The sequence below is a fragment of the Amblyomma mixtum genome, chromosome 6, assembly GCF_055824585.1.
Source record: "Amblyomma mixtum isolate Tamu chromosome 6, ASM5582458v1, whole genome shotgun sequence".
NCBI lineage: Eukaryota > Metazoa > Arthropoda > Arachnida > Ixodida > Ixodidae > Amblyomma > Amblyomma mixtum.
In genome coordinates, this window is record NC_143017.1 from 69,608,631 (window position 1) to 69,620,235 (window position 11,605).

General features: G+C 44.4%; 1 protein-coding gene across 2 annotated transcripts in view; it reads left to right on the plus strand.

The window, feature by feature from the left end:
* Wdr37 (WD repeat domain 37) overlaps nucleotides 1-11,025 on the plus strand; it is a 124,044-nt gene extending 113,019 nt beyond the window's left edge. For both annotated transcript variants that reach the window (XM_089548070.1, XM_089548071.1), the window contains 4 exons: nucleotides 1,332-1,470; nucleotides 3,453-3,587; nucleotides 8,598-8,709; nucleotides 10,404-11,025. In XM_089548070.1, coding sequence (XP_089404196.1) covers nucleotides 1,332-1,470; nucleotides 3,453-3,587; nucleotides 8,598-8,709; nucleotides 10,404-10,565 — 548 coding nt within the window. In that variant the 3' untranslated portion in view covers nucleotides 10,566-11,025. The remainder of the gene's footprint in view (nucleotides 1-1,331; nucleotides 1,471-3,452; nucleotides 3,588-8,597; nucleotides 8,710-10,403) is intronic.
* The last annotated feature ends 580 nt before the right edge of the window (nucleotides 11,026-11,605 follow it).

The window sequence follows — 11,605 nt, forward strand, 5'->3', positions numbered from 1 at the left end:
GCCGTTACGACGCCAGTCTGCGTTCCCGTCTGTTACATCCGAGTTGTTCTTCCAGCATGCCGAAACTGCACGCTCGTCACGGACTTTTCGGTGTTTGTGTGACGGAGCCTCCTTATAAGACTTCACGACCTTCATAGAACCCGAACATTTCTTCCGGTCCCTTGAATTCTGAATCAGTAAGCTAGTGGTTGTGATCTTTCCTCCTCTTGGTGTATTGGTAGGGAAACAATGTTGTTGATGGCTGTAGGACACAGGACGTCTTGCGGGTTTGGTCTTGCTAAATCACATCTCAATTCGGATTTACTGGTGCTAACAAGCGGTCATTTGTCATCTGCAAAGTTGTCTTGTGAACTGACTTGTGTATGATGATGATGATCATCATCATCATCAGGCTGACTACACCCACTGCAGGGCAAAGGCTTCTCCCATGTCTCTCCAATTAACCCTGTCCTTTGCCAGTTGCGGCCACTGTATCCCCACAAACTTCTTAACCTCATCTGCCCACCTAACTTTCTGCTGTCCCCTGCTACGTTTGAAGACTTGTGTATGATAAGCCATCAAAGAATTCCACAAAAGACAACCTCTGCATCCAGCGATGGCTTTGCCTACTCTGGACAAAAGGGCACAATGCAATTCAAGATGACCTTTTTCATCCTGCATGCGGCAGTGCTTACAGTGGGGCACATGGGTGAAGGATGCCCCTCCCGTTTTCGCAGAATACCCCGTTCCTCGACGATGCCCTCATGCAATGCCAAGCAAACTGACCAACACTGTCCTCAGTAGTAGCTGCAGCTCGTCTCTTGCATTTTATTGCAGCCTAGAGACATGCTTGCATTTTTTTTTTCCCCCTCTAACTTTTTGTTTCAGCTAAACATTTGCGCACCAGAATACACACCATGGATGATGTTCATTGTGCCTCTCATATTTCATGCCTTTTTTTTAAGCTACCGTGTTCTCATTTCTGTTCTGATCACAATATATACGCACTTCAAACAAACTGATTTCAGAAATAGCAAGACTTTTTTCTAAACGTGGTATTTAAAATGTTATGATTGTGCTGAGAAAGAAGCCTGCATATATAAATTCAGAGCGCATGCATTAACTGTAATGAAACTCTTCTCTCCAAAACCCCCATGTTTTGTTCGTTTTTGCACTCAGCGGCGCAGTACAGGTAGGGCCACCCGCAAATCGGGTGTCCAGGGCCATCATGGAAATGTTTAGTGGCTGTAGAAGCTTTTGCCCTCTTGTTTCATGTTTTCTTCTTTATTTTGTTGTATTGGTTCTCTTCACCTCATACTGTTCTCTTCTGTGTATGCACCGCTTGGGAGCAGGTCATGACCAAGAATTGACCCACACCAGCGCCCATCCGACACAGCGCCTGGTGGTGACCTCATCCAAGGACACTACGTTCCGCCTGTGGGACTTCAGGGAGCCCATACACTCAGTCAGTGTGTTCCAGGGACACACAGAGTAAGCAGCATTTTCACCTTACATGCTCATAGCTTAACAATGCACTTCGTTCTCATTGTTTCTGAGAGCCTGTCTGTGAACACCGTGTCAGATTTCACCCAGCGTTGGTGCAACCCCTGCTGCAAAAATTACTGTCAGCTTGTGCCAGTGGATAGGTGAAACAAGTCAGGATGTGCTTTACTTGTTTCACAAAAGTTTTCCTAAGAGATCTTTGTGCACTATGTAAGTGTCGGCAAACTTCAAGCGCTAGTTCACAAGCACCAGGAGGAACGTTCGGCATGTGCTCAGCACATGGGCCGTAACCACCAAATTACTCACTACGCACTGCAACTTTCTTTTGCACTTGTGCAAGCATTTCTTGCATTGCATCTGGGCATTGCTCACTGTCTAATCATGGGTGCAAAGAACAGTGAAGAGGCCAGTGCAAATGTTTGAAGAAAACAACGTTCGTAGTTAGTTTGTGACGTACCTAGACTGAAATGAATGTTTTCACTGATGTTGGTGCATTTCGCCATGAAAGAAGTCAAAGGCGTCACGGCTGGAAAGTATCCTACCATGAAAACAGTACCAGTGTCACGGAAAAGTGATGACGATAATGATGATGAAAACGTTTATTAAAGCCATAATGCCTTAGTTGAAGGGAAGGCTGATCGGGTCCCTAGTCCGGGACGCCATTAGCTGCCGCCGCTGCCTGTGCTTTCTGGACCAGGGCCCGCTGGGCCTCCAGGTCCGAGCTGGACAGGGCCGCCTCCCAGCACTCCCGCGTTGGCTGATTTATGATGTCAATGCTGTCATTGTTCTCACAAGCCCATACCATGTGGTACAAGTTTGCCTTCTGGCCACAAAATTTGCACTGTGCCGAAAAGGACCCGGGCTCAATGGCGTGAAGCGTAGCTGGGTTATTGAAAGACAAAGTTTGTAGCCTGCGAAGGTGACATTCCTCTGATTTACTGAGACCCTTAGTGGGCCTCTAGAGTGTCTGCCTTTCAAGGCGCAAATGTTGATGAAATCAAATTCAAAGACACAGTCGGAAAGTCAACTGTGCTTCAAAAATGCCAGCCACCTCCCCACCCCACCCCCTAGGTGGGGGGGGCTGCTTATCCACCCTCCATCACCCTCAGGCCATCACCATCCACCTTCACCGTCCCGAAAAATTGTCGCATGTGGGAAGCCTCAGCTTAGAGTAAAAGGATTCGTTAAGTAAAAGCATCATAGTAATCGCCTGAGGCAAATCTGACTGCTTTCACAGAAATGTCTTATCACATGTCGGATCATTTTGCAGTATTGGTTTTGCGCCTGTTCTTGGTAGTAGAATAGACCAGCCATTTTTTGTTCTATTCTTTTTTTTTTTGCTTTTTGCCAGGCTTTTCAAGCGAAACATTCTTATTAGCAGAGCATGTACAGGGAAGAATTTTGTACAGCCCTGTTTTGTTATTTTCTGTCGTTTGTTGCATTACCTGTTTAGAACCTTGTATAGTGATGCTGGTGTGCAGAAAAAAATTTGTTTTCATGGAATCATGCAAGCCAGTCACCTGAAATGTCTGCAAGTTGGTGGGAGGCCCTGCATGCTTCGCCTGCTAGTATGAGCACCAGGCAACTACACAAAGATGGGGCTAAAAAAAATTTGTTACCGAGCAGCCTGTGTAACTTTTTCTGTTGTCTGTACGTCTGGAGCTTCGTCAGGTGGTTTGATGGGGTGGTTTGTCATTGATTTTGCTTAGTTGCTTATGCTTTCGTACTTACAAAGATGAGGATTTGCCCCTCTTCTGTTATTTTACATGGCAGGGCACAAACTGAACATAGCCTTTTAACTCCTTACATCTCCTTCTTGGTTACATGGGTGTTGGCTACCTTGGGCAAAGCCATCCCTGCTAAGTTTCAGCAATGGTGCTTTTTTTTCTAATTATGAAAATTTTCATACAGTCTCTTTGGCATTTATTTGATCTTACTGAGGACTTTCATTTTTGTGTTTTCCTCTGCAGGGCTGTGACTTCTGCTGCATTCACACCTGGGGACAAAGTTGTGTCGGGAAGCGACGATCGCACAGTCAAAATCTGGGACTTGAAGAACATGAGGTCACCCCTTACAACAATCAGGCTTGACTCGCCTGTTAACAGGTAAGCACTTCTATCTGAATGCTCAAAATAAAAATGTGTTGAACATTGTGCACATTATGGTAAAATATTTGCTGGCCATTTTTTTTATTACCCTCTTCGCATGACTTTTTCAAAACACTTTTGTGGTAGTCTCATGCTGTCCAGAATCATGAATGGATCGTGTATAGTTGGAATAGTTGCTTGATATCTCCGTTCACCATTGGTCACTCATTTTGATATATATTGAGGCAAGAATTTGCTAATGCTGGTAGGTATCGTATCTGTGTTCAGTTAGTATGCAGGTCATTTCATTATTGTGTTGCCATTCCCTTGTTTACTGTCGTGCTCAAATTGATGCCAGAAAAGTGTAGAAAAATTCAAACTGCAAAAAAGAAAGGGTTGGAGTTTGCCAGTTTACTTGTGATCTGTTTAATCCAAAGGTACCAGCAACTGATTTTTAAGGGTCCTAAAGATTTTGGCACAGTGGAAAACTTGGCATGCTCAGACAATGAGTGCTATAGCTATCGGATACTTGTAAACCTGAGGCGCTGAAAATGAATGAGGTACCAGCAGCAAGAAAATAATAATGTTTAACAATGCGATTGTAGTTTATGGCAGGTGACCTCTTGGCATCCAAATTTCTTGTACGGTTGGTTGTGCACAGTGTAATGTCCACGTGTGTGCATGCAAAACTGCTGGTGCATGCCTCCACGCTGTGAGGGCCGGTTGGAAATGCAGTGTCATTTTTCAGCACCAACTTTATTTATTATCAGAATATGCTCTGGAGCGATCTTAAAGGGGCCCAGAAACACAATCTTAGTTGACTGTTTTGCCTCTTGATCGCATACAGTGAGTTACAATGGTGCTATTAGCGTTGGTAATACCGCATATATTCCGTTTTTAATATTTTAATGTCCTCCCAAAAACAAATTCATGGCTCTGATGGTGTCCCCACACAGTGGCTGGTTTTAGCAGTGGATATGACATCGCCTGGCACGAGCTTGATGATTGACAAACAGTAAATATACTGCAAATTGTGTGAATAAATACACATTTTGTCACCTGTTGGTGTTTTATATTAGTTCAACAAAAACAACTTGTTTGTCTTAGATAAAAGCCCTGCAAAGCAAGTAAAATAAAAATACACCACCAGGGGCTCTGGCATGGAAACGACGCTGCCAGTCTCAGCAAGAACGAATTACAGAGAGCAGGCAACCATGGAGTGCAAACTTCCGCGACGTGCTCTGGCAGGCTGTTTTGATTGGTTGCGCCAGGTGCCGTCATAGGGGGAGCGAAATAGGAGTGGGAAGCCCTGCCAAAATCGAGTTGAGGGCAGCGTTTTGTTTGCTTGTATTTTGAAATTTCTTCATTGAATAACTCCCGTTCCTGTGCATCGATTCCTGTCATTCTTTTTAAGTCAGCATCTGTGTGACATAAAGAATCCACCTGAAGTATAGCCGGTATCCCCCCAAGCAATGTTTCACAGCCCCTTTAAAGGGGCACTCAGAGCTACTCTATCCTATTAGTGCTCTAGGTAAAAGCTGATTTTCTGGCTCTTTCTGGTTGTGTTGACATTTGTCCGGCAGCAAAAGACTCATTTATCGGTGGGGAAATTGGGTTTCAAAATCTTCCTGCCAGTTGATTCAAACTCGTGATGTCCTTGCCGAAATGGATGGGTTGCCACCATTTTGGAGTGAATGGTGCAGTGTAGGGACAAAAATTTCGTCTTTCGATCTTTTGTAGCCTATAAAACCTCGGTTCAGTTGTCTCTCTGCCATTAAAACATGGTACCCCTTCAGAACAGGCAAACTTCTACTTGTCCTCAGTGTGTGATAGATAATTATGAGACACTTTTAAAAGAAAAGCCGCCCATTGTGCATTTAACAATAGCTGGATTAAATGTGCGGTACTGATAAGTGATCATTTGAAATGTGTGCTGGCATGTAGTTGTTTTGTGGGATACACCAGTAGTAGCAGATTATCGCTGCGTAGTGTTGCTTCATTTCGCTTTACATTTTTTTGTGCCGAATTAAAATTCTTTTTACTGGTGATACTGCACCTGTTCATATGAATACAAGATAGGACCTTCTCATTTGCATCATAATTTCGTATCACATTCTGTGCTGTTATCTGATATTGTTTGGATTTTAATGACTTTGTTAATGTTCGTTCGGCGGCAAATGACATCTTTACTCCTGAGAAATGTGGAACTGAAGAACAGGGACTTGCTTTTTTTCCAGCCACTCATTTCGAACTTGAGATAATGGTGACGTCTAGACTATTATGGACTCTGCAATCACAGGCTGTTAATGGATAGCAGTGTACTCTATCCGCAAGGAATTCCATAGAAAAAAAATTCTTAATTCAAACTCCTGACGTCATGACTGCAAAGGTCTTTGTGATTACCGTTTCGAGGAGAATGATGGTGGTGTAGCCTAGCCTTCGGTGTCTACACCCAGAAAGCTGTCTTGACATCATTGCAGTTTTGCTTGTGAAGACAGCCAATGGGAACAACACTTGCATTTCATTTCTTGGCCTTTACTAGCTTATAAGAGCTCTGCTTTCTATGAAAGTTGGTAATTTCATTGAAACATAGTTAACTAATGGTGCGGGCCAACTTCAGTTAGTCCTCAGTGTCCTTTTATAAAAATCATGAAGTTACAAATGAGCCATACCTTGAGTGCAGACGACCTTCATTTTTTCGCATTCATCCTCCCACACAAATCACTTACCGGTGATCACCACTGGTTGGATACCCGCATAGCTGACCCTTGTATTGTAAAGTTTGCGCTGAGCTACCCTCTGCATCCCATATTTTATGGTATTGTCCCGAGTTAAAAAATTAATAGCCAAAATCTGGAAGAAGAAGCCCTCTCCCTGCCTTTGGACCTGTGTGGCTGACTCTAGTGAGAACCTCAGCAGACCACCTCATTCAGTTGGAACACATAAAACAAGTAATGCAGCTACATTACGACTAAAAACTATTGAACCTCTATTTTAGTAAAGGTCTCTTCTTGGATTAGTTTGCATGAAACACTGGTTGAGTAATCGAACTGAGGCTTTTGTGGGAACTTAAGTGTGCACTCATGTGGGCTTGGAGCCGGGCCTTGTGCACTTTGTACGTGCACTAAAGTGCAGTGATGCAATGGCACGGCTCTGCCATTCAGCCACCAGGGTGAACCACTTGTACAAAAGTTCCCAGCAGGCCCAGAGAGGGTGCCACTGTACTGGGCTCACCGCATCCCTCACTTTGCTGTACTATCGTGCTCAATGCTGTCCTTCGCCAATGGCTTTGCTGTTTGCCTTGCTTGCTCATGAGTATTTTGAGCTTGTTTTGGTTGCAAAAAAAGGTGAAATAAAAAAAAAGGAGAAAATAGACGAAGGAAATGGGTACATTCATGAATTGAAGAAAGAAACATAGAATCATGAAATCAGTAGGTACTTAGAAAGTTCTATCACGTTATGCGAGGTTGTGGCAAGAAATTGCAATTTGCAGAGGCGCATTAAAACAGTTGTCCTAACAGTTGTTCATTGGAACAGGCTGCTGCTCTAATTGACAAAAGAACACTTCCAACAGGTCTGTTCGTAACAGAAAACCTGCACAAAATCCCAAGGTGACCATTGCTCTCTCTGTGCGCATCATACTGATCCTAATGGAAACTAATTTTCTGTCCTGTACAGTCGATCCCGGATATATCGAACTCGAAGGGGATCGCGAAAAAGTTCGATATATCAATAATTCGAAATATAAAATATGCCTATTAGACGCTTATTTTAAAACTGCACAAATCTCGGACAATTTCCCGGGATCGTAGCAAGTGGGAACTTACCGATTTACTCCTCTCAAGTCCACAAAAACGAAAGCACAACTCCACGATCAGCGCGCTTTATTTCGCAAGAAAAAAGCCAGTGAGCTTTGCTTGCCTCTTCCTCTGCACCATGCAGTTCATTAAGCTGTCCTCAAGCTTGTTGATAGTATCCAAATGAGAAAGTCCAGTGCCCTCCATTGCGCCACAACAGCGACGAATGACGCTGAATGCGGATGCAAGTTCAGCCGCAGTGCATGGCGGCTGGGCCTCTTCGCACAATCTTCGTCACTGCTCGGGTCCGCTTCCTCGGTATCGATGATGTCAGCCACGATGTGAGCATCAGAAATTAGGTGTCTGCGGGCCTGCGGCCAGCAGGGTTTCCCTCTTCCCAGCTCCTTATGGCCATTCCCATTTCCTTTCACACCCCCCACAAAGTTCCCATCAGTGACTAAGAGCGCAGCTGTCCAAGGCCAGCGCCGCGTGAACTCTTATTAGGAGAAGCCCATTTGCAGGAGTGCGCGCTAGTGGAAGAAGCCCACTTCCAGGGTGGCGCATACTGGGAGAAGCGCACTTGCGGGGGCTCGGCATGGCACGGAGTTCGATATATCAAATATAGGGTGCACAGGAGTTCGATAAACGTAAACAAATTTCCTATACTTTTGCATGAGATTCCCAAGGGGATTCTACATCTGTTCGATATAGGCAATAATTCGATATATCCGGGTTCTATATATCCGGGATTGACTGTATTAGTTAAGACAACCATCAACTCATACCCCAATAACTGTAAGTAGATTTTGAAACATTGCAGCTATCGTTTTTGCAGAAACACCCAGCATATTTAGAGGAAGGAAATTGTTAGCCGATCAAAATAGAAGCACTGAAATGCCGCTGACATTGCCAAACATATTTGGTCCATTGCCCTGCCTTTGACAGCAGAACCAGTCTTTGTGCTTTTTGTTTCCTTCTGTTTCGCTTCTGAATTCTATGACCCTGTTTCTGTGACTCCTTTTTCTTGTTCCTCTCTCTCTCTCCTCAAACTTTGTTGCGTTTGCAATAATATATTTGTGATTTTTGTACTGCAATGAAATTCTCTGCTCTTCATTGAAGAGCCCTTTCGTTTCTGGATTAAGCAGTTTATAGTGTAAAAAAGAGAGAGAGAGATCACTTTGTTTGGAGTTGTTGGACTGCACTAAGCTCATTTGTGCTTGTCTTTCCCCAGACTTGCTGTCTCCAACCAAAACGTCATTGCCATCCCCCACGACAACCGGCAGGTTAGGCTGTACGACATGTCTGGCGTTCGCCTTGCCAGGCTGCCTCGCAACAGCAGACAGGTACGAAATTTCGATGACATCTCTTCACGTGCTTCTTTGAACATGCTGCTTTGGCTTCATTTTAATGCGGGCTGACCCTCAAAGGAGGCCCTCTAATCAATGGCATCGAACAGTTGTCATGGCATTGCAGTCAGACTTGCTCCCGCTTATTGTCATTTTGTTGTGTACTGTGTTGGTTACCCCCCATTAATTTGGCTCCTGCCTACATTAAAGGTGCACTGAAGAGGAATCTGAACTCGTCTTTTTGCCACGGGAACTCGATCTACACGCTCCGAGCATTCTTGTAAACTTAAATTTATGGCCCTGTGTGGCTGATTTCCTTAATTAAATCGAATTAACGTCCGGCTCCCACCTTTTTTTTCGAATTCTCCCCCGTACGGTGGGTGGAGTCGACCAACGCGTGGAGTGCCTTTTCAGCCAGCTCTGTGGAGGCTTTGCTTTCGCTTTATTTTGTTTTTTTTAGGTTTCCGTGAATAAATAGTTTCATTCGCAGATAATATAGCCGCAAAATAAGCCCGCAGAAATAAAAATACGCGCGGACTATTTACTTCTACGGACTACTACGTATTACTCCGCCGATGGCAGAGCGGCAAGCTGCCACGAGACTGGGTGAAAGGCACTCCACACGTTGGTCGACTCCGCCCATCGTACGGGGCAGAATTAAAAAAAAAAAGGTGGGAGCCGGACATTAATTCGATTTAATTAGGGAAATCGGCCACACAGGGCAATAAATCGAAGTTTACAAGAATGCTCGGAGCGTGTAGATCGAGTTCCCGTGGCAAAAAGACGAGTTCAGATTCCTCTTCACTCCACCTTTAAGCTGCTATCCGTGCAAGTCCAGAAACCCCGCTAAAGTCAAATGTAGACACCACACGTGCATTTGGTGGGCAAGTTGATGTATCCCTGAAAAAGACAAAATTTGGTCATTTTTGGGAAGCTTAAGTACTGACAGATGAGTTGTCCACGTTAATTACAACTACTAATCGTGGCAACATTGCAGTTGCAAAATGGCGTGTGTATTGAGCTCATAATGTATATCAATAAACCATTTTTGGGAACCTGTTGATGTGCTGCAGTGAAGCCAGTGTCAAGGCTTGCGTAGCCAAGCTTGTTACAGACATGCAGGAGCCTGCCTCGTATTTCGCAGTTTTGAACCCCATAGCTGACACCTCAAAAAATGAATGTAATCTTGCTTCTTTTGTAGTATTTTTTGTCTTTATTTGCTACGAGCTATGAGAACGCCTGACCTTTTCTTTGCTTTGTACCTAAGTTAACCTCTTCGTACTCTGCAAGTGCAATGAGGTCAAGTTTCACGGCAGCGTGCCTCAAATGAATGCGTTGGGCACAGCGCTTTAAATCCCACCATTTTCCAACAGCCTTCAGGGTGAATTTTCAAACACCACTTAGGTGATGAAACAAACTACATTTTATATAAGCATGCTTTGCGGCAGTATTAGGTAGTTAGAAATAGCAGTAGTGAATGGCACATTAGTTGTCGGGAAAACGTTTGTCAACTGTTTATCAGCAGTCATCTTTTGGGGTGTTCCATGCTCGTGAGGACACTCCGGGAATATCCCAGAGCATTTTGAACATAGTGTGTGCCACTTCACAGGGGAGTGTTCCATGCTAGGGGGTGGGGGAACATCCTGGGAATGTCCCAGGGTGTTCTGAACGTAGTGCGTGCCACTTTGCAGGGGCACCGACGCATGGTATGCGCTGCAGCTTGGCTCGACACTGACCAGGCCAACGTCAAGGCGAATCTCTTCACCTGCGGCTTTGATCGCAACACCCTTGGCTGGAACGTTGGCATGCCTTCCAAGGAGGAGTGCAAGGCCAGCCTCCTGAAGGCCAACTGAGCACAACCAGGGGTGAAGAAGGCTCGTTCCAGAACGCCTCCACTCTGCTTTTGTTCTCTCAGTTGGAACGGGGAACTTGGAAGGCAACAGCCCGAACCAATCAGCATACCACCAGCTTGTTTGCACTGAAGTCAGCCCGGTCAGCCATTCGCAAGAACTGGTGAACATATCAGGTCCACAGGAGGTGCTTGTGTAGCTGGCAGGAACAACTTCCTAATTTATGCCATCAGATTTACCGCATCCTGATTTTCGTTCTGGTTTACCACATCCTGATTTTCGTTCTGGTCTGGGGCAAGAGAGAGGTGGCTTTTTGTTTTCTAAAGAACAATCCTGATGTCGTGTTGCAGGAAAGGCTTTTGTATGCTCACATATTTCTTCTTTGCTCCCTTCCTCTTTTTTTTCCCCCAATTATAGCTACGACTATTGGTTTAGATAGGCCGCCTACAAGACCTACAAGTGTGGCATAAAATGAGTGTGAAATCACAGGCAGGTATCATGCACTAATCAAGGATTGTGTGCAGATGCATTGCTACATTTCTCCATTGGCTTTGTGAAGAGCTCGAGACTGTGATTTAAAGTTGATGAAAATGCTGTGAGCTTAAGTCATATTGCTTGGAAGCCAGATGAAGGAGAGACACTTCCATTTCACTCTTTCAAATTTTTGTTTCAAATAGATTCACATTTAACATTCTTGGAAGAGGAAAAGGCAAGAGTTGTTGCAATATACTATACTTTATTGTTGTGTAGTGAGTATAGGTGTTAAGACATGGCACCGCTCTCGGTGCGACTTACCAAAGGAAAGTTAAAGTAGTTGTGGACATTGTAGACATCTGTGTGTGCAGTTCTGTTTGATGTTTTGGTTTGTTTTGTTATAAAGATGGTTACACTAATGTTCGTTTATTACTTGGGTGTTTACCTTCAGAAAGCACAGTTCTAGCACCATCGGGGAAACAAGCAATGGCTACTGATCAGTTTTGTTTGCAAAACTCTGTTGTGATGGTTGATACAAACAGCATTTGGAGGTGCAGAGTTTGCCCATT